Source organism: Mustelus asterias, chromosome 27 (assembly GCF_964213995.1).
Source record: "Mustelus asterias chromosome 27, sMusAst1.hap1.1, whole genome shotgun sequence".
NCBI classification, from domain to species: domain Eukaryota; kingdom Metazoa; phylum Chordata; class Chondrichthyes; order Carcharhiniformes; family Triakidae; genus Mustelus; species Mustelus asterias.
In genome coordinates, this window is record NC_135827.1 from 33,012,517 (window position 1) to 33,035,704 (window position 23,188).

The 23,188-nt window shown below is 46.4% G+C and overlaps 1 protein-coding gene across 1 annotated transcript; it reads left to right on the forward strand.

Moving 5' to 3' along the window:
- The first annotated feature begins 983 nt into the window (after positions 1–983).
- dpagt1 (dolichyl-phosphate (UDP-N-acetylglucosamine) N-acetylglucosaminephosphotransferase 1 (GlcNAc-1-P transferase)) lies at positions 984–22,356 on the forward strand. Its single transcript, XM_078198954.1, has 10 exons — positions 984–1,126; positions 1,217–1,371; positions 6,800–6,920; positions 7,823–8,036; positions 9,440–9,586; positions 12,360–12,444; positions 14,345–14,533; positions 14,959–15,046; positions 17,216–17,371; positions 20,079–22,356. Exons 1-10 carry the CDS (start codon positions 1,067–1,069, stop codon positions 20,142–20,144), a joined length of 1,281 nt encoding a protein of 426 aa, XP_078055080.1. The 5' UTR covers positions 984–1,066; the 3' UTR covers positions 20,145–22,356.
- Positions 22,357–23,188: the final 832 nt, after the last annotated feature.

A 23,188-nucleotide genomic window follows, 5' to 3' on the forward strand; every position in this document is an offset into this window, starting at 1 on the left:
AACCCACACATCTTTGGAGTGTGGAAGGAAACCTACGCCGACACGGGGAAAACGTGCAGACTCCACACAGACAGTCACCTGAGGTTGGAATTGAACCGAGTCCCTGGCGCTGTGAGGCAGCAGTGCTAACCACTGTGCCACCGTGCCACCCAATAAGGTCAAGCAAAGTGATGGAAATGGACATCATCAGAGAGCAGGCCTTGTGTTTGTCCTGGTCAGACACCTGAGAGAGAGAGAGATACTCATCTAAATATACTCAGCAACAACAAATCAAATTGTGCAGAAAACACCTTATTGTGCTGTGCAGAGAGGGGGAGAAGGAGGAAAATAGATAAAGGAGATTTTTAAAAACTGTATCCAATAACAGAAGGATTTGCTGAGATGACCAAAAGCTTAGCTGGACAGGTAGGAGAACATTATTCAAGTATGAGAGAGAGAGAGACCTCTTTTTAGGTCAAACCAAGTAAACAAACTCAAATTAAATCAGGACAAAGTAAAAGGGGCAGCTCCCCAAAAAGGAGGGGGAACAGCCCGAACAGAAATCAAAATGCAAAGGAAACTTAAAAACATCAAATTAAAATGTGATTATTAGGGTCAATAATGGAGATAGGTGAGAGACATGCTCACCTGGCTGAGGGGAAAGACTACAACTCCCAGCATGCTGCTGGACAGGGGTTGTGTATGCGCATGCGCAGAATTGTTCGTCTTGCCGACGCATCCAGCCGTGGGTGGGCATGCGCAATAGTTGCTGGTGGTGGCTGGACATGCGTAGCGGCGTCCGGCCGTGGATGGGCATGCGCATTCGTGGCTGGCAGTGGCTGGGCATGCGCAACAGCTGCAGGCGGCAGCTGGACATGCGCATTCGTGGTTGGTGATGACTGGGCATGCGCATTCGTGGCTGGCGGTGGCTGGGCATGCGCATTCGTGGCTGGCGGTGGCTGGGCATGCGCAACAGCTGCTGCCGTGATTGGGCATGCGCAGTCGCGCGTTGCCATGGCTGAGCGTGCGCAGTCGCTTGTTGAGGCCCAGCCAGCCGCCGGGTTTGAGTGCGGACCCGGGGCTGGGGATGAGTGAGGAATGCGTTGCCCCTCTCTGCTCTGAGACTCGGCAGGCCTGGGGTTTGCAGGTAGGCCCTCAGTGGATGGCAAGGGGATGTTTGGAGGCGGGTGTTTCCTGCAGGGAGTTGAGTTAATGTTGTTCCCCTTTTCCCTCTCAGATGTCGGCGCTGCCGGCCCTCCCCCTGCTCATCAACCTGAGCTGCTCCTTGCTGGGCTTCCTGGGCACCCTCATCCTCATCCCCGCCTTCAGGGAGCACTTCATCGCAGCCCGGCTCTATGGCATCGACCTCAACAAAACCTCCAAGCAGCAAATGTGAGTGTGGGAGCCCGGGGGGGACACTGGGGGGTGGGGAGAGACTGGGGGGTGGGGAGAGACGGGGGGGGGGGGAGAGACGGGGGGGGGGGGAGAGACTGGGGGGGAGGGAGAGACTGGGGGGAGGGGGGTGGGGAGAGACTGGAGAGACAGGGGGGTGGGGAGAGACTGGGGGGAGGGGGGTGGGGAGAGACTGGGGGGAGGGGGGTGGGGAGAGACTGGGGGGAGGGGGGTGGGGAGAGACTGGGGGGAGGGGGGTGGGGAGAGACTGGGGGGAGGGGGGTGGGGAGAGACTGGAGAGACAGGAGAGACAGGGGGGAGGGGGGTGGGGAGAGACAGGGGGGAGGGGGGTGGGGAGAGACTGGGGGGGGAGAGACTGGGGGGAGGGGGGTGGGGAGAGACTGGGGGGAGGGGGGAGGAGACTGGGGGGAGAGAGAGAGAGACTGGGGGGAGGAGAGAGAGAGAGAGACGGGGGGAGAGAGAGAGAGAGACGGGGGGGAGAGAGAGAGAGAGACGGGGGGGAGAGAGAGAGAGAGACGGGGGGGAGAGAGAGAGAGAGACTGGGGGGGGGGAGAGAGAGAGACTGGGGGGGGAGAGAGAGAGAGACTGGAGGGGGAGAGAGAGAGAGACTGGAGGGGGAGAGAGAGAGAGACTGGGGGGGAGAGAGAGAGAGACTGGGGGGGGAGAGAGAGAGAGACTGGGGGGGGAGAGAGAGAGAGAGACTGGGGGGGGAGAGAGAGAGAGAGACTGGGGGGGGAGAGAGAGAGAGAGACTGGGGGGGGAGAGAGAGAGAGAGACTGGGGGGGGAGAGAGAGAGAGAGACTGGGGGGGGAGAGAGGGAGAGAGACTGGGGGGGGAGAGAGAGAGAGAGACTGGGGGGGGAGAGAGAGAGAGAGACTGGGGGGGGAGAGAGAGACTGGGGGGGGAGAGAGAGAGAGAGACTGGGGGGGGAGAGAGAGAGAGAGACTGGGGGGGGAGAGAGAGAGAGAGAGACTGGGGGGGGAGAGAGAGAGAGGGACTGGGGGGGGAGAGAGAGAGAGGGACTGGGGGGGGAGAGAGAGAGAGAGAGAGACTGGGGGGGGAGAGAGAGAGAGACTGGGGGGGGAGAGAGAGAGAGACTGGGGGGGGGAGAGAGAGAGTGAGACTGGGGGGTGGAGAGAGACTGGGGGAGGAGAGAGGGTGGGGAGAGACTGGGGGGGGAGGGCAAGGGGAGACACGGGGGGAGGGAGAGAGAGACTGGGGGGGACTGGCACTGGGGAGGGGGAAAGGGGGGGACTGGGGAGGAGGAAAGGGGGGGACTGGGAGGGGGGAAAGGGGGGACTGGCACCGGGGAGGGGGTAATGGGGGACTGGCACCGGGGAGGGGGTAAGGGGGGACTGGCACAGGATGGGTAAGGGGGGGACTGGCACCGGGGAGGGGGTAAGGGGGGACTGGCACTGGGAAGGGGGGACTGGCACGGGATGGGTAAGGGGGGGACTGGCACTGGGGAGGGGTTTCCAGGATGTGCCAACCATTGGCGATGATGGTTGGGCCCGGGCTGTGTGCCTCCAGCTGCATGTCAACTGGATGAGACTTGACCTGGATAGGAACCTGTGTTGTGATGCTCTCCTGTGCCAATGGAGAATGGCACACCGGCTTGTGTAGCAAAACCGGTGTGCCCGCTGAGAGAGAATTAAAAAGAAAGTAAGTTTCTCGTTCAATCTTTCTTTCTCGGGATCGACTTGCTTCCACTCCGGCCCGATGGGTTCTGAGAGGACTGATAAGTCCAGTGTGTGACCTGCAGGCTCTGCTGCAGACAGGGCAGGCAGTGCTTGATGGGGAGGGTAGGTGGATTGTTTCAAGGTTTGTGCGCTCCTGACGATGCTTTCACTTTGCCCCTGAACGTTCCTGATATGTGCATTGCCAAATGAGCCTTCTCTAATTTGGTCGGTCACGTGCTAGGATCTCCCAAGTTTGATCTCTTCATGGATGTTTTTGCGGACATCGTTAAAGTGTTCCCACTGTCTTCCTGGGAGGCTGCTGCCATGACAGTTCCCTGTGGTGCAGTGGCTTCAGGAGTTTGGTGTCAGGCATACAAATGACATGCCTCACCCAGAAGAGCTGGGCTTGAGTGATTAGCAGCTCAGTGCTGGGCAAGTTTTACATTTATAGCGTGCTTTTAATGACTACCACATGTCCCAAAGCATTTACAGCCAATGAACAACTTTTGAAGCGTTGTCTTTTGTTTTTACTTCCGATCTTTACAAGTTCGGTTTTATTTATTTTGTGATTTGATGACAATAGTAAGTTTAAGTATTAGTGCCACAAGTAGACACACATTAACACTACAATGAAGCTACTGTGAAAATCTCCTAGTCGGCGCCTGTTTGGGTTACACTGAGGGAGAATTTAGCATGGCTGGTGCATCTAATCAGCATGTCTCTCGGACTGTGGGAGGAAACCGGAGCACCCGGAGGAAGCCCACACAGACATGGGGAGAACGTGCTGACTCCGCACAGACAGTGACCGAAGCCAGGAATCGAACCGGGGTCCCTGGTGCTGTGAGGCCGCAGTGCTAACCACTGTGCCACCCCATAAGGTTCATCAGCAAAGCAAACATCAGTTCTCAAACAATAATCTCAAGGCCCTCCTCCTCCTCCACACTTTGCCCAGTGGCAAGAAATGATAACCCCACTGACCGCATATTCCACAGGCTGGGTTAATTGCTGGATGTGCAGGAGAGCTGGGACACCTGTGAGTCAGTTTGTTGCATCATATTACATAAACCCATTGCAGCAAAGTGAGTTCCATCGACGTGTTCTGTGGCTCGAGCATTTTTCTTTTGATTTTCTAATTGGGTTCCGCTCTGAAATCAGCAGCAAGGGGTTTGCTCGCCTCGTAGTAAAGTCGAGTTAAATGTACAGTCACTGCAACAGGAAAATATCATCTTTTGCAAGACTTGGGAATACAGTTTGTGATTCGAAAGAGTTGGCAAATTGTAATTCTGGTTAAAAGATATATGACTCTTCAAAATTAATGTTACCGTGACCAGTCCATGTTCAGTTGACTTTTCTCTGTCCAATTTGTTCTTCTATATACTATTTAAAGGGGCCAAAGCTTCATTTTGCAATAAACACAAGCCAGTGTGTGGATTTTTCTCCATTTCAGAAGGAGCTTCATTAAAATGGGTTGCATTTCTGTACAAAGTGACTGACTCTCATTCCAAATGAAGCAGTTCTTGGTGCCCACTCTTACTGACAGGCGATGGGGTCTTGGAGAGTCCATTGCAGCCACCTCGGGGCCTGTGCTATGGCTAATTTTGCAAGTCAACATTTCTATAATATTTAAGGAGTTTTCAAATTTTTTTGTCATTTCCTTTGTGTTCCTGATAAATTTGGAAAACGGAGCAAGTTCCAAGATATGGATTGTGTCAGTTGACAGAATTGTTATAGTGGAGAGGGAGACCATTTGTCTCATCGTGTCTGCTCTCCGAGAAGCAATTAACTTTCTACCATTCTCCCACCTTCTCCCGGTAACTCTGCACGTTCTTCCTTTTCAGATAACATTCTAATTCCCTCTTCAATGCCTCGATTGAACCTGCCTCCAATGCACTCTCAGGCAGTGCATTCCAGATCTTAATCACATGCTATGTGGAAGTTTGTCCTCGCATAGCTTTTGCTACTTTTGCAAAATTACTTTAAATCTGCACCCTTTTGTGCTTGATCCTTTCGCGAATGCAGCAGTTTTTATCTACCCTGTCCAGACCCGTCGTGATTTTAAACACCTCTACCAAATCTCCCCTCAGCCTTCTGCTCTCCAAGGGAAACAGTCCAAATTTATCCAGTCTGTCTTTGTTGCTGAAGTGCCTCATCCCTGGAACTTGTGAATAGAATCCCTACAGTGCAAAAGGAGGCCATTTGGCCCGTTGCGTCTGCACCGACCACAATCCCACCCAGGCCCTATCCCCATAACCCCATGCATTTACCCTAGCTAGCCCCCCTGACACTAAGGGGCAATTTAGCATGGCCGATCCAGCTAACCCGCACATCTTTTCTGCATGTTGCCCTTCTGCGGGGTCTACTTAGACATAGTTGACAACAGTCCAGTTCAATATGTTCACTATTTGCTTGATATTAGGGTGCTTCAGATTTTAACGCTGAAATCTTGCTGATGTTTATACTGGTGGAATCTTGCGGTCTCGCCGATGATGCACCCCTGTCACGGTAGCAAGGGATCCATTCAACAGGAAGCCCTATTTACAATGGAGGGACCATAAGATTCTGCCACTAGTGAGCTGCGCTGTGCACCGCCTTCCGCTGCCGTGTAACACACCACAGAGGGGGAGGAAAATCCTGCTTAGTGTCTCGTTGGACCATATAGTTGCTTAGTATGGAACTCCAAATCCCATCTCAACAATTGCAGTATGCAAGACCAAATGGAGGCAAGACAGCATTAGTTTAATCCCTCATTAAATTTTCCAAAATTAAAGTGAATTGTTTTATATGCGGCTAAACATGAGGTGTAAATTTGTCTTGTTGTCGATGGAAAATAAAACTTGCATTTATATAGCGCATTTCACAACCTCGGGATGTCCCAAAGTACTTTTCAAATGCAGTCACTGTTGTAATTTAGGAAATGTGGCAGGTATTTTTCCTAACAATGAACTAATGACCAGATAATCTGTTTTCTGTGACGTTGGCTGAGGGATAGATATTGTTCAAGGCAGTGGAAAGATCTCTGCTGCCCCTCTTCACAGTGGTGCTGTGGGATCTTTTATATCCACTGGAGAAAGCAGGCCGGGCCTCGGTTTAATGGCTCAACTGTCAGTGGTTTCCTCCGGGTGCTCCGGTTTCCTCCAGCAGTCCAAAGATGTGCAGGTTAGGTGGATTGGCCATGCTAAATTGCCCCTTGGTGTCCCAAGGTGTGTAGGTTAGATGGATTAGCCATGGTAAATGTGTGGAGTTATGGGGGAAGTGAGCCTGGGTACGATGCTTTGTCAGAGAGTCAGTGCAGACTCAATGGGCCGAATGGCCTCCTTCTGCACTGTAGGGATTCTTTGAAATGAAAGATGGCGCCGCCGACAGTGCAACGTTCCCTCGGTACTGATTTTGTGCTCAATTCTCTGGAGTGGGACTTGAATCTACAACTCTCTAACTCAGATGTAAAATGCTGCCAGCGAGTTACAGATGACACTTTACTGCAGTAACACAATGCAACCAGTCAAATGATAACTTTACTCCATTGGCAGCTGTACGGTTTGTTAACCTAATAAACCAATATGATTAAAGAGAACCCTGCAATATTTCCCAAAGTAGTGTGATATGAGTTTTCTTCACAATTGGCCAGCCCTGGTCACTCTGTAAAGTTTGAACTTGATGCCTCAGTTCAAAGTTGAATGTTAAAAATGTTTATTTCATTCCATCGTATTTCCTGCTCATTTGTCCCGCAGCCCAGAATCCCAGGGAGTCATCAGCGGTGTCGTCTTCCTCATCGTTCTCTTCTGTTTCATCCCGGTTCCTTTTCTGCACTGCTGGGTGAAGGAGCAATGTATCAGCTTCCCTCACGATGTGGTAAGTGATCTCCTTCCCTATTTCAAAAATATGCCTTGTCTGTATGGAACGCTCATGTATCCCTCAGCAGCTTTCATTACACAGGTTCAAGCAGTGTAACCCCGTGCGCAGCCCTTTAAGATCAGCACCGACCCATTTCCGAAAATCAGGTGTAATCTCCCTAGACGTTACTCAAGCAGCAGAGTGGTCTTATTCCAACTTGAACTGACAAATACTTTAACATTACGAATACAATTGGAAACTGGTAAATCCAGTAACCAGGTTACCTACATCAGTGATCTTATATAATCTTATAATCTGAAAACAGAGACAAGCTAGCTAAATTGCTTAAATGCATCTCCCTGCAGGCTTCCCGGGCATCTGGCAGTATCAGTGTGAACAGATCCTGCCATAAGACATAGAAGCAGAATTAGGCCACTCGGCCCATCGAGTCTGCTCCGCCATTCAATCATGGCTGATATTTTTCTCATCCCCATTCTCCTGCCTTTTCCCCTGATCCCTTTATTAATCAAGAACCTATCTATCTCTGTCTTAAAGACACTCAATGACCCGGCCTCCGCGGCCATCTGCGGCAAAGAGTTCCACAGATTCACCACTCTCTGGCTGAAGAAATTCCTCCTCATATCAGTTTAAAAGGATCGTCCCTTCAGCCTGAGGTTGTGCCCTCTGGTTCTAGTTTTTCCGACTAGTGGAAACATCCTCTCCACGTCCACTCTATCCAGGGCCTCGCAGCATCCTGTAAGTTTCAATAGGATACTTTCCTATTGCCTTTTCAGGGAAGTTTGTGGTGTGTGCGTCACAAGAAAGAGAGGCAAGAGCTTCATTGGAAAGTCAGCGCAGTGCACGTGTTGTATAAATATTGAGTCTGTGCTGTGATCTTATTTGAATTTGTGCTCTATCAGTTTGTACAGTTGATTGGGGCGCTCCTTGCCATCTGCTGCATGATATTCCTGGGGTTCGCCGATGACGTCTTGAACTTGCAATGGAGACACAAGCTGCTACTGCCGACCATGGCGTCCCTGCCCCTTCTCATGGTCTACTTTACCAACTTTGGCAATACTATGATCGTAGTGCCAAAGCCCTTTCGCATTTTTTTGGGTCTCCATTTAGACTTGGGTGAGTTCTCGAGCTTGGAGTCGACTGTCTATTATAGATGCTGCCTGGTTAATGCAAAGTGGGAGTTTGCTTGACTTGTGTCTATTGCTTTGCGAGTTTGTGAAAAACTAACAAGTCGTTTCCATAAGTTTTAACATTTTCTGGTGCTAATCTGTACTCCCGAGATCCTATGCTATGTTTAAGTTGATGTCCAGAATTAGTGAGGCAACTTCACAAAATCTTATGCATGGACTAACCAGCTGCTGGTTCCTTCCCCTCTTCTAGTTTTTTAAAAAGGTTTATTTCTTAGTGTCACGAGTAGGCTTACATTAACACTGCAATGCAGTTACTGTGCAAATCCCCTGCTTGTAAGCAGGCTTAATTACACCCAAACTAAGTAGAATGTGGTCAGGTTGACAATTTATAGGAGATTACAAAGTGCGTGACCATTCTTAACGGAGGCTGAAATTTGAGTGTTAAAGACTGCAATTTCAACGGAGGGAACTAATGTTTGAATCAGAGGAGGGCGGAACGGTGAATAATGGATCCAGGGCGTAGTTACAGAACAGCAATCTCAGTAGGGAAGACACGAACATACAGAACAGTGAGAATGTGTAATGTATATGGAGAGGCTTATACTCAGATTTTTGTTTGCTAGTTTTGGCTGCCACAGCATTCGGGGCTGCATTGATACAGTCAAGAAGAAGAATATTCATTTTCTCTTTTAAGTGAGACCTAGAAATAATTGTGATCACAAATTAACAATTTTATGTATGTATTGGACCTGCTTTAATTGGGGATTAAACTACTCTTGGTGTAAAGCTGAGAGGGTAGAATCAAGACATGGTCAAAAGCACTTTTTGTTAACTGGACATACTGGATAATTTGGGGAGGCGATGGCCTAGTGGTATTACCACTAGACTATTGATTCAGAAACTTACCTAGTATTCTCGGGCCCCGGGTTCGAATCCCACCACGACAGACGATGAGATTTGAATTCAGTAAAAAAACACCTGGAAATAGAAATCTACTGATGACCATGAAACCATTGTCGATTGTCGGAGAAACCCATCTGATGCGCTAATGTCCTTCAAGGGAAGGAAATCTGTCGTCCTTACCCGTTCTGGCCTACATGTAACTCCAGAGCCACAGCAATGTGGTTGACTCTCCACAACTGCCCTCTGAACAAGGGCAACTAGGCCTGGGCAATAAATGCTGATGTGGAGATGCCGGCGTTGGACTGGGGTAAGCACAGTAAGAAGTCTCACAACACCAGGTTAAAGTCCAACAGGTTTATTTGCTACCAAATAAACCTATTGGACAATAAATGCTGGCCAGCCGGCAACATCCATGGCCCACAAATGAATTTTTAAAAAAAAATTTCCTGTGTAATTATCCCTCTCTTTTTCTATTCCCCCTTTCAGGAATCCTGTATTATGCATATATGGGAATGCTGGCAGTGTTCTGCACAAATGCCATCAACATTCTGGCTGGCATCAATGGCATTGAGGCTGGGCAGTCCCTGGTGATTGCCATGTCCATCATTATTTTCAATTTAGTCGAGTTAAACGGTAAGTTGCTCTAACCATGGGGTTTGGATGTTGCAGCCTCACATTCTTGAAGATTCGACATTTTCAATTAATTATTTACAGTAGTTTTTTTTTGTTGCTTTAACTGCTCCCAGACGATTGTTTTGATAACGTCATGGCTCTGACACCAGTCCTCATCTTTTTGGTTCAGCTCATGTAAACTAGGGATCATCAACACCTCTGCCGGAGGACGTGTCATTGAGCAGCTCTCAAATCTCTGCCGACGTTGCCTTTCAGCTGGATAAAAGCAAATTACTGCGGATGCTGGAATCTGAAACCAAAAGAGAAAATGCTGGAAAATCTCTGCAGGTCTGGCAGCATCTGTAAGGAGAGGGAGAAAAAGCTGACGTTTCGAGTCCGGGTGATCCTTTGTCAAAGCTGGACTTTGCCATCTGGACTCGAAACGTCAGCTTTTTTTCCCTCTCCTTACAGATGCTGCCAGACCTGCTGAGATTTTCCAGCATTTTCCCTTTTGGTTGCTTTTCAGCTGTCCACTAAGTGGCGCAATAGAAGGAGGACTAACTCTCTCCCTAGAGTGAGTCAGAGTATGGATGGGGGAGTGGCAGTTATAGTGAGTGATGGGGGAAGGGGCTGTGTCCGTTGTATAATTACCCAAGTGTTAATTTTTTTTATTGTGTAACGTTTCCTGGGTTAACTCTCCGGGTAAGTAAGTCGGAATTGTCTGAAGTCTCCGACTCTAACTCACAGAGTTGGTGACTTTTTAGGCGTGTCCTGGGAAACGGGAATTGCTCACTGGAAGAGCAAACCTCACAGGCATGTCCCATAGCGTCATTAGGTTGGGACCTCTGAAGGGTTCCGTACGCATCGTGTGGGGGTATGTTCAGTTTCTGAATGTCCAGAGACCAAAAAATATGAGCTCGTGAATTTCAAACGTCCAACACAATACTCCATACCAGTTGCTGTTGTTTCTTCATTGTAATAGGTTAAATGTAAACTAAAGTTTATTTATTAGTCACAAGTAAGGCTTACATTAACACTGCAATGGAGTTACTGTGAAATTCCCCTCGTCGCCACACTCCAGCGCCTGTTCGGGTGAATGCACCTAACCAGCACGTCTTTTAGACTGTGGGAAGAAACCAGAGCACTCGGAGGAAACCCATGCAGACACGGGGAGAATGTGCAGACACAGGGAGAACGTACAGACTTTGCACAGACAGCCACCCAAGCCTGGAATCGAACCCGGGTCCCTGGCGCTGTGAGGCAGAGTACTAACCACTGTGCCACCGTGCTGCCATTTTTAAAACCGTACATTTCAAACTTGCTTTCGAAAGATCATCAACCCGAAATGTTAACAGTTTCTCTCTCCACAGATACTGCTAGACTTTCTGGGCATTTCCAAGGTTTTATATTGGATTTCCAGCGTTCAGACCTATCTTGACCTTTTAAAAAATGTTATACAAATATAAATTATTTGATTTATGAAGCAGCATGTTACATGAGAATAGATGCAATCTTCTCTCGCTTTAATTACTTTCAAGCCAAGGCTTAAAGAAAAAGTTTGGTGTAGATTAAATGTTTTGGGCTGGCTTGAGGAGTGTTCAAGTACCAGGTTTCTGATTTTTCACTTAAACTGGGATGAGCGAAAAAAAGGCAGTGTCATTTTGATCTCCGATTTGTGCTCTCAGCTGATCCCAGCCAAGACAGGGCTGCAGTTGGTCCCGCTACGTTTGGCTCACTCCTGGTTGCAATCTGCTGGCAGTGATGGAGAATGGGTGTCTGTATAGTTGAGGCTCGGAGACGGAACAAAATAACAGAAGAGAAAAGTTTTCAGAAGACATTTTGTTTAATGAAAGACAGTGACAAGAAGTGCGATGGAGGGATTTGGGGGGGGGGCGGGGAAAGAGTTCAGCTAAGATAGAGGCACCGTGATTGAAAGAGTACTGACAATGGAGCAAACAGGCCAGGGAACGAGGAACAAACCGGGCTCAGGGTAAACTATTCGAAGAGAGACAAATGCCTGAAGAAATTGATGGAAAACTGGTCAAGGCAATGAAAAACTTTGCTGTGAAATAGGTTTTTAATATAATTCTTTTAATGACCTCAGGTTCCCAAAGTGCCTTACAACTAATGAGGTACTTTTGAAGTGTAGCCACACCAAGCAGCCAAATGTTGCACAGAAAGATCCCACAAGCAGCACTGTGATACCAGATCTCTTTTTTAAAAAAGTTTTGAAGTTTATTAGTGTCACAAGTAGGCTTACATTAACACTGCAATGAAGTTACTCTGAAAATCCTCTAGTCGCCACACTCCGGCGCCTGTTCGGGTGCACTGAGGGAGAATTTAGCATGGCCAGTGCACCTAACCAGCGCGTCAAGCAATGTTGGTTGTGCCAGGCCACTCGTGTCAAAACACCCTGTCAAGAAAGGCTTGTATTTGGAGGTTATCTGTTTGTATGAGCTATTCAAGGCTATCAGGCACCCTGGAAACCACGCCACACAGCACCAGTTAGCAGAGCAGGCTCTAGGGACTGAGTGACCTAGCCGTGTTCCTACGGTGTCAGTAGCCACAGCGGGCAGGGCCGAACACGAGGAATTGTGTTTTTCTGAAGTTAGATATTAGAGGTTCTTTTCTGTGTGCCAGTGAAGCGACACATTTTAGACTGTGAATTGGCAAACAGCATTAGGGAAGAAAACAAACTTGTATAGAAGGGTTAAAGCAAGTGATTGCATCTGTTCCATGTAATGGTACTAACTCTTGTGTGTGAGTTAAATATTAATTGGTGTTTCTCTTTTAGGTGACTACAAGGATGACCACATATTCTCCTTGTACTTCATGATACCATTTTTCTTCACTACTTTAGGACTGCTGTACCATAACTGGTACGATAACTTTTTTACATTTCTGTTACTTACCCGGAATCAGCTGCACTGATATTTGCACTGTTGTTTTCTCTTTCCTGTGCATTGCTTGGATTGGGTCTGTACGCGATAATTAAAATATCCAGCAAACAGACTGAGTTCAAAAGGGAATTGTAAAGGAGCAGGAGGGCAAAAAACATTGTTGTGTCTTGTGACCGCGAGCGCAACAGGGTGGGGTTTGGTCCTTCCAGTTCCTTGGGCATGTAGAGTATCCCTGGGTATAGGAGGTCATCAGGAAAGTAGAGTGGAAGCCAGCAATCAGACCAACCATGATCATATCAAATGGCAGAGCTAGCTCAAGGGACCAAATAGCCTCTTAATTTGTTGTAAAATTGCTGATATTAAATTGCACTGAACTTAGAGCACAGAAGCAGGCTAATTATTACAATACTTCAGGGGGAGAAATGTGACTGTGGCCAGCACCTAAAATTCCATTAAATTCATAAATTTATTGAATCCAATAAGGAACCTCTTAAGTGGAGCAGTGGCTTGGAGGATGATCACCCAAGTATTAATACAGTCCTGGAGACCCCCATCTTAACCATGTTAGCACAATGTCAGCTACTCAAAGGACGGCCATACTGTCTCTATGAAACATTCTTTTTATCAGCATTAGTCAATCACCTATTGCGGTGCCTAGTAACAGATGGTGACGATATATTCATATAAGATGACAACAGAGTTAGTAAAGAAAGTTTGAATAATGCTATTAATTCGTAAAATACTGAAATCTATGGACCTTTGGCAGCCCCCCCCCAACCAAGAAGGGGTTGAGATGCAATGTGGCTGAAACATAATCATGAGTGTTGAATCACGATGAAGCAATCACAAAGTGCGACAGTACCTTTCGATGATAATTCAATCACCCTTCCATCTCCATCTCCACCTCTACGTTTTCCATACGTTTGGACCATGAGAGCATGTGTATATTATTGCCAAAACTGATTGAGGAATGGTCCAATCTCCTCGTTCTTCCACCATCCTATTGGTTAGTGTATTTGGTTCATATTTTGCAAAACGAGAACGCCACCACCCACAAGTTCCTCTCCAAAGTCGCTCACCACCCTGAATTGGAAAAATATCACCGTTCCTTCACTGTCGCTGTGTCAACATAGCATCATAAAGTGCAGAAGGAGGCTATTCGGCCCATCGAGTCTGCACCGACCACAATCCCACCCAGGCCCTATCCCCATAACCACATGCATTTACCCTAGCTCGTCCCCCTGACACTAAGGGGCAATTTAGCACGGCCAATCCACCTAACCCGCACATCTTTGGACTGTGGGAGGAAACCGGAACACCCAGAGGAAACCCAAGCAAACACGGGGAGAACATGCAAACTCATGAGAAATGCAGACAGTGACCCAAGCCAGGAATCGAACCCGGGTCCCTGGCGCTGTGAGGCAGCAGTGCTAACCACTGTGCCACTGTATCAACATCTTGAACTCTCTTCCTAACAGCTCTTTGGGTGCACCTACACTCTGTAGACCTTCAAGGAGGCAGCTCACCACCACCTTCTCATGGGCATCTAAGGACCGGCAACAAAAGCTGGCTTTTCAGCAATGCCCACATCTGTGAGATAAATTTTTAAAGATTCCTTTTTTAAATGATAAGTGCGAAGAAAGTGCAGTTAAATGGATAGTCGTGGCTTCAGCGTTGTTGGAAAAAGCCAGAAAGCACTGCAAAAACGTGAAACTACATGTAGAAAGAAACTTGAATATGGGGGTCACTGTACATGAACAGCATCAGAAAGTAGAGGGAATAGGAGGTCGAATTCCTTATCCCACTGTGATTTATTGAAGCTGTGCTGCAGTTTGTTGGGGTGAAGCCGTTTTGACCTGTGCTCCTTCATGTGCTGCAGGTATCCGTCTAACGCCTTTGTGGGCGACACATTCTGCTACTTTGCTGGAATGACTTTCGCAGTGGTCGGGATCCTTGGCCACTTCAGTAAGACCATGATGCTGTTCTTCATCCCTCAGGTGCTCAACTTTCTTTACTCGGTGCCTCAGCTCTTCCACATCGTTCCGTGTCCGCGACACAGACTGCCAAGGTACGTCCACATCACCGGGAGCTTTTTTAAAAATCAGAGCGAGATTCTCTCCCCCTCCAGGTAACACGCTATCTCTGACAGAGGGAGGAAATGAGCAACCTGTTTCTAAACCTCTGCCGACCAACTGCTTGAAGTAAGGCAAATTAAATCCACTGAGAAAGTACCTTCTGAATGTGAACGAAACATTTGCAAGTGCATTGTCAGTGTCTAATGCTAAACTTCAGTCTTTGAAAGTTGATGAGTCTGGTGTGGATTCCAACCAGCTTCTTGTCTATTTAAACCTGAAGTTGCCTTAGATGCTGTGTATAAATTGTCTGTAATTAGACCTTGTATTTGCATGTATAGTATAAGTAATGTGTGTCAGAAAATCATACATCAATAGTAATCATGTTTGCTTTTTATTCCTTCTCTGTTTTCACACCCAGATTAGATCCTAGTACAGGAAAGCTGGGCATGAGTTACTCGAGATTCAAAACCAAGGATTTGCCTAAACTCGGAGACTTTATATTAAAGGTACTTGTTTTATTTGGAACTGAGCTCAAGAGTTAGGAGCAGGGGTAGGCCGTTCAACCCCTTGAGCCTGCTCTGCATTCAGTAAGATCATGACTGATTTGATTGTGGCCTTAACTCCACTTTCCTGTCTGCCTCCTCCTCCCCCCCTCCCCGCCCCCCTCAACCTTTCACTCCCTTGTCGATCAAAAATCTAACTCAACATTGAATAAATTCAATGATCCATCCTCCACTGCTCTCTGGACAAAGAATTGCGCAGTTTACTGACCCAGTCACACCAGTCGGAAATCTGCATTCAACAAACAAGCTGAAAATGAAACCTTCCACAAATAAAGTTTATTTATTAGTCACAAGTAAAGCTTACATTAACGCTGCAGTGAAGTTACTGTGAAATTCCCCGAGTCGCCACAGTCTGGCGCCTATTCAGGTCAATGCACCCTAACCAGCACGTCTTTCAGAATATGGGAGGAAACTGGAGCACCCGGAGGAAACCCACGCAGACACAGGGAGAATGTGCAGACTCCACACAGACAGTGACCCTAGCCGGGAATCGAACCCGGGTCCCTGGCGCTGTGGGGCAGCAGTGCTAACCACTGTGCCGCCTTTACATAGTCAACAATAACAAAGTGCTGCTAGTTCGCTGGAATAAGTGACTATGTTATTGTTAAGTGCTGTGTTTGAGATGTGATGAGGTGGGATATAAATGTAGGTTATTTTTTTAATGAAGCTGGTACCTGTGGCTCAGTGCACATTCATGCCTCTTGTGTCAGAAGGATGTTCAAGTACCACTCTTGAAACGTGAGCACGAAAATTCAGACTGACACTCTGGTGCAGCACCGAGGGAGTATAGCACTGACAAAGCTCGTGTCAAAAGTTGTGTCTGCCCTTTCAGATGGATGAAAAAGATCCCATGACGTTACTTCGAAGAAAACCAGGGGAGTTATCTCGGTTGTCTTGGCTAATATCTATCCTCCCATCCACATCGCAAAAACAAATGACCTGACCATCAGCACATTGCTGTTTCTGGGAGCTTGCTGTGCGCAAATTGGTTGCCGCGTTTCCAACATTGTAACAGTGACTACGTTTCAAAAAAAAGCCTTTAATGTCCGTGCAGCACTTTGTGATAAGAATCCCTACAGTGCAGAAAGAGGTCATTTGGCCCATCGGGTCTGCACAGACCATGATCCCACCCAGGTCCTATTCCCGTAACCCCACATATTTACCCTGCTAATCCCCTGGTGCGGAGATACCGGTGTTGGACTGGGGTAGGCTCAGTAAGAAGTCTCACAACACCAGGTTAAAGTCCAACAGGTTTATTTGGTAGCACGAGCTTTCGGAGCGCTGCTCCTGATGAAGGGGCAGCGCTCCGAAAGCTCGTGCTATCAAATAAACCTGTTGGACTTTAACCTGGCATTGTAATCCCCTGATACTAGGGTCAATTTAGCATGGCCAATCAACCTAACCCACACGTCATTGGACTGTGGGAGGAAACCAGAGCACCCGGAGGAAACCCACGCAGACACAGGGAGAACGGGCAAACTCCACACAGACAGTGACCCGAGGCCGGAATTGAACTTGGGACCCTGGCGCTGTGAGGCAGCAGTGCCGCCCGTATAACTGGATAACCAGAGTTGTTGAAAAATTCTATTGGAATATAGGCTTTCCTTCCATTCTCTTGATCTGAATTGTAATTTTCCTGCTAATGTGTGTCCTTGGGCTACAGATTTTGTAATTGCGTCAATTTATTTAAGTTAATTTTGTCTGCACTATCTTTACCTACCCACAATTTCCAGCTTTCTCTTGGAGAAGATGCTTTTATCCAATAATTTAGACCTTGTTCTATTAGCTTCTGATTTCACTTTATTAAAAAACCCATTTCACATATACTGACCTGTGACAGAGCTGTTTGCATTCAAGTGATGAAGTGATTAGTGTTTAAGACGCAAATGAACAAATAAAAATCTACTCCTAAAATGAATGGAAGTTCGTGCTCTGTCAGAGAGTGAGACAAATCGACAGAAAACACTTTTCTCCATGGGAAATACATGCCAAATACATGACCTAATGCGTGAGTCACAGAGATCACGTGGAGGGAATTCCTTGTGTAAAGTAAGTTGGGAAACGATGAAAACTGTTCCCTTTGCGGGTGACTGTTAATGCTCTTTCTCCTAGGTGGTTGACAAAATCCGCCTGGTGGAGGTGAACTGTGGGGTTGGAGAAAACAACGAGTACACAGAGTGCAACAACTTCACTCTGATTAACTTCGTAATAAAGTTGATAGGTCCAACGCATGAGAGAACCCTGACCATTATCCTTCTGCTCATCCAGGTGAGGCCTGCAGCAGGAAGCAAAACCCCTTGCAACCAATTACACTGAACTGGTAGTGTAAATGAAAGATATTGTAAGACATCAGTTGCTGTGTATACTGCGTTGCTTGAGAAAACATTCGGTGTTTCTTACAATTTTGCTGTAATTCCTTGTGTTCAATTATTTGTAAATAGCTAGACATAGCCATGTCTGCTTCAACAAGTATATACCTTGTGATCTGAGGTCGCCAACAAATTCTGTTTCACCGTGATTGCGATAGGTTGAGCGGGGTTTCATCGGAGTAATTGTCTGTAGAATGGGAGGGTGGAAATTGGAATGTTGCAGAATCAGTAATGCACGGTGCTGTTAGAGCAAATGATAGAAACAGAAAATAGGAGCAGGAGGAGGCCATTTGGCCCTTTGAGCCTGCTCCGCCCTTCATTTTGATCATCGCTGATCATCCAACTCAAAAGCCTGATCCCGCCTTACCCCCATATCCTTTGATCCCCTTCACCTCAAGTGCTATATCTAACTGTTTCTTGAAAACATATGATGTTTTGGCCTCAGCTACTTTCTGTGGTAGTGAATTCCACAGGCTGACCACACTCTGGGTGAAGAAATATCTCACCTCTGTCCTAAACAGTCTACTCTGTATACTCCGATTGTGACCCCTGGTTCTCGACAACCCCATCGGGAACATCCTTGCATCTGCCCTGTCTAGTTCTGTTGGAATTTTATAGACTGATTTTATATGAGATTCCCCACCCTCCGCCCCATTTTTCTGAATTCCAGCGGATACAATCCTACCATCCCAGGGATCAGTCTGGTAAACCTTCGCTGCACCCCCTCTAGAGCAAGAACATCCTCCCTCCAATAAGGAGACCAAGACTGCACACAATATTCCAGGTGTGGCCTCAACCAAAGCCCTGTATAATTGTCGCAAGGAACATCCCTGTCCCTGCACTCGAATCCTCTCACTATGAAGGCCAACACATGATTTGACTTTTTTTTTACTGCACCTGCATGCTTACCTCAGTGACTAGTGTGTGAGGACACCCAGGTCTCGTTGCCTAATTTATGGCCATTCAGATAGTAATCTGCCTTCCTGTGTTTGCTACCGAAGTGGATAACCTCACATTTATCCGCATTATACTGCATCCGCCATGCACTTGCCCATTCACTCAACTTGTCCAAATCACACTGAAGCATCTCTGCATCCTCTTCACAGCTCACCCTCCCACCCAACTTTGTGCCAGTTGCAAATTTGGGGATAGTGCATTTAGTTCCCTCATCTAAATCATTAATATAATGTGGTATGAATACTGGTAGGTTGCATTCTTAATGTTTTGCCTTCCTTATAGGGATACAGTATAACTTCAGAGCTCCCAACTTCAAAAGCCTCCTCTCCACTGTGCAGATTTTTCCACTTCTTACACCAGCAAATGTTTTTTTAAAGTTAATTTATTAGTGTCAGAAGTAGGCTTACATTAACATTGCAATTAAGCTACTGTGAAAATCCCCTAGTCGCCACACTCCGGCGCCTGTTCAGGTACACGGAGGGAGAATTTAGCACGACCAATGCACCTAACCAGCACGTCTTTCAGACTGTGGGAAGAAACCGGAGCACCCTGAGGAAACCCACGCAGACACGGGGAAAATGTACAATCTCCGCACAGTGACCTGAGCCGGGAATCAAATTTGGTTCCTTGGCACTGTGAGGCAGCAGTGCTAACCACTGTGCCATCGTAATCTTGCAGTCTTTCTGAACAGCTTTCTCAAACTCCAGACAAATTTTGAATTGAACCATGCCCCTATGATCTCAGCCAAAATATTGTTTTCATGTTGGATGTTTGCAGCCAGCAGATTTTTGTTTCTCGTCTCTGGACTGAATCCAGCATCAGGAAGTAAAAGAATTGCATGCTTTATCCCACTTGACCAACTGTTGTTGCAACATTAATCTTTATATTTGATCAAATCTACACAAAAAGGGTTCACACTAGAGAGAAATTAAATTAGGGCGGCACAGTGGTTAGCACTGCTGCATCACCGCGCCAGGGATCCGGGTTCAGTTCCGGCCTCGGGTCCCTATCTGTGTGGAGTTTGCACGTTCTCCCCGTATCTGCGTGGGTTTCCTCCGGGTGCTCCGATTTTCTCCCACACTCCAAAGATGTGCAGGTTAGCATTGCACATTTAGCATTGGCCCCTTAATCATAGAATCATAGAAACGCTACAGTACAGAAAGAGGCCATTCGGCCCATCGAGTCTGCATCGACCACAATCCCACCCAGGCCCTTACCCCCATATTCCTACATACTTTACCCACTAATCCCTCTAACCTACGCATCTCAGGACACTAAGGGGCAATTTTAGCAATGGCCAATCAACCTAACCCGCACATCTTTGGACAAGGGATTAGCAAAGTTAAGTTAACTTAACTTTTAAAGTTTATTTACTAGTGTCACAAGTAGGCTTACATTTAACAATGCAATGAAGTTACTGTGAAATTCCCCTAGTCGCCACACTCCGGCGCGTGTCAGGTCAGTGCACCTAAGCAGGGTAAATAGGTGGGGTTACGGGGAGAGGGCCTGGGTGGGATTGTTGTTGGTGCAGGCTCTATGGGCCGAATGGCCGCCTCGTGCACGACAGGGATTCTATGAAATCAATCTTACTGTTTTGTTCCTTCTGTGTTTTTAACCTTCCAATTTGTCTTCTCACCCCCAATACCCAGGTTGCTGGAAGCGCATTCGCTTTCATGGTCCGCTACCACCTGGTCCGCTGGTTTTACGATGTCTGATTCTCAATCGAAAATACTTGAAGCACAGTATCGGTATTCCTGGAGTGAGGGTGGGTCTCTTTTCCCCTTACCGCACCCCCACCGCCCCCTGCTCAGTGGATAGTGGAATGTCAGTCACTGCTCTGGATGAAAATGCTTTGGGTTTTTGAGGGATTTTGTTTTTTGAACATCCGTTGTCTCATTGTTAAATAACGTTGCTGAAGATTAGGTTTTGCAGATTGTTTGCTTAATTTCCTTAGAAATTGCAGGAATCAAATGGTGGAATGGGGAATGCGCAGTCACCGTTCTGTTTTTACGTTAAGGGATCACTTGAAATAATAAGATGACTGTGTGTTTCCTCCAGTTTGTGTGGGGATAATTTAAATTCTATGTAAATCTTTCCTAACATGTATTTCATTGCATTGCACGCTTCATTGCTGTTTGTTCCTCTAGAACTTGGTGCAATATTTAAGGGCTTTTTCTGTTTTACTTTTTAACAGAATCTTTTGAGTACCTTAAGTCACAGAGAACTTTATTTTCATTTCAAGACTACTTGTCACCTTCAAATATCTTTTAGTTCTATAGATTCTGAACTCCAATGTGCACTAAGGCAGCGTAACATTGCTCAAACTCCTGTATCATTGCAGTTCGCTGTTCAGACGTGGAAACTTGGCATTCTGATCTAAGTTCAGCCATAAAATATCCTTTACCAATTGTGTGTTAGGATTTAAAGGGTGTCTGTTAGTGCTTATGCACTGGATCTTCAGTGAAATAATGAAGATTTTGAGAATTCAGAGCAGCCGTCACTAAGGCAAGACCGTACACCGGCAGGAACTGAGGAGAAAGCTCATCGATATACCTGAGCCTCTTCCCCCATCCCCACCCCGCGAATGTTGTGCAGCTCGAAAGGTTGAGTATGATATGACCGAATGTTAAAATGGCCCCTTTGCCAATGACTCGAGATGTGATATCAAAGGATATGCATTCAGGGGTGTGCAAAGGGGAGCATCCATTTTAAAACTGCAATAAGATACCGAATTGAACTGCGCTCAGGGGTGAAAAGCTGACAATGCAATCTGGTCAGGTCGCTTGTTCTCCAGCGCCCATTACAGTTTTCCCAGACTATGCAAAATTTCAGCGATGAGTAAGTTTACAACACTCGGAATGGAACGGCAGAGGGTAATGATCTGGCAAATTGACTAAATTGCCACCCTGATTTTAAAAGGGTGAGTGAGTGCAGTCAAAGGCTACAGAGAGCCAAGCAGCTCCCTCAAAAGTGGTCTGTACGTTAAGAGATGTGACTATCCTATCCCGCCAGCCCACTGGGTTAGCAGTAAGTCTGTCATTAAACAGCCTGTTGCGGAGGCCCAAAGATCCAAAGAAATGACTTGCTAGTTCAACAAAGCCAAAATGCTGTGAGAGTGAGTGCTGGAAGTCTGAGATGAGGGTGAAAAGGGCTGGACGCTCTCGACAGGTCAGGCAACATCGGTGGGGAGTTAAAACTTTTAAGTCAATTGAGCTGAAGCATCTCCCCGTAGAAGCTGCCAGACTTGTTGAGCATGTCCAACATGTTTGTCCACTGTCACTTAAATTTATTTTTCGAAAAAGAGAGTGAGATAATGGAGACTGGGAACGTACATAAGAGCTAAACGCAGAATGCATGAAGCCCTAAAAATTCCGCTTGAAATATTGCTGGCCAGCTTCAAAAGTTGTAATTTATTTCTAAAGTTCAAATCAAGTTTCGAAACAACTGATTTGAAAATGCAGTTGAAAATATTATTGTTAACCTTGATAGCACACCGGTAATAACTTAAGTTGGCACTGTTAATTTAATCTTAATATTGGATAAGAAGCAGAAATACTGTAATCTGAATATTTTGAGTCTTAAGAAACTTCTCGCTGTGAAGAGCTGTTGCAGGCTATGCACAGGGTTCTTGAAATCCTTAACCGAGTATTTACTAGTCCTTAGTGTGAATAATTCACACTGTGTTAAATTGTCATTGCCCTGGAGTGACCTTGATTCAGTGCATGGTAACTGGAAAGATTACTGAATGAATAAGTGAATAAAGTGAAGTACAAGAGCATATTGCTTTTTATATAAAAGATTATACATTGTGTATATATATATATATGTGTGTGTGTACAATTGAGACTGCGATACTTCTGGTATTTGACTGGATAATATAACGGCAAACATGGGTTTGAGAATTGTGACTTCAGCATCTGAATAAAATCTTTAAAGAAAGTAACTGTTAAATGCACTGACTATATATCACCGCAATATGTGTGCGTAGCCAATACAAAAGGGGAACCATTTTATATTGCTTTATTCATTGGGAATATTGAGGATCTGCTTTGTTCTGGTGCCAAACAAAAAGAAAAACTTGTACTTATATAGTGCCTTTCACCAGCTCCAGTCATCCAAGAGCACCTTGCAACCAATGAAATACATAGGAACAGGAGTAGTTTGAGCCTGTTCTGCCATTCAGTGAGACCACGGCTAATCTGTGATCTAATTCCATATGGTAAGAAGTCTCACAACACCAGGGTTAAAGTCCCAACAGGTTTATTTGGAATCACGAGCTTTCGGAGTGCTGCTCTTTCATCTGCTGAGAAGGAGTAGCGCTCCGAAAGCTCGTGATTCCAAATAAACCTGTTGGACTTTAACCTGTTGTTGTGAGACCTTTTACTGTGCCCATCCAAGTCCAACGCCGGCATCTCCACATCATAATTCCATATACCCACTGGACTCACCTTTGCACCATGTCTTGTGATAAATATCTTTGATTAACAGAAATTTGTCAATCTCAATGCAATATGCAGAAAGGGGCAACAAACTTCTCGCAACCACCCTATCCATTTCAACTTATTTCCTAGCTTCACTCCTGAAAGATGTCTCCTCGTCCGTAGACTTAACCCACAAATATGGTTTTTATCAATTTGTGTACACCAAGGTTCCAAAAACAGCAAATGTGATGATCATCTGTTTTAGTGATGTCGATTGAGGGAGAAATATTGGCCAGAACACTGGGAAGAACTCCCTTGCTACTATTCAAAGTAGTGCC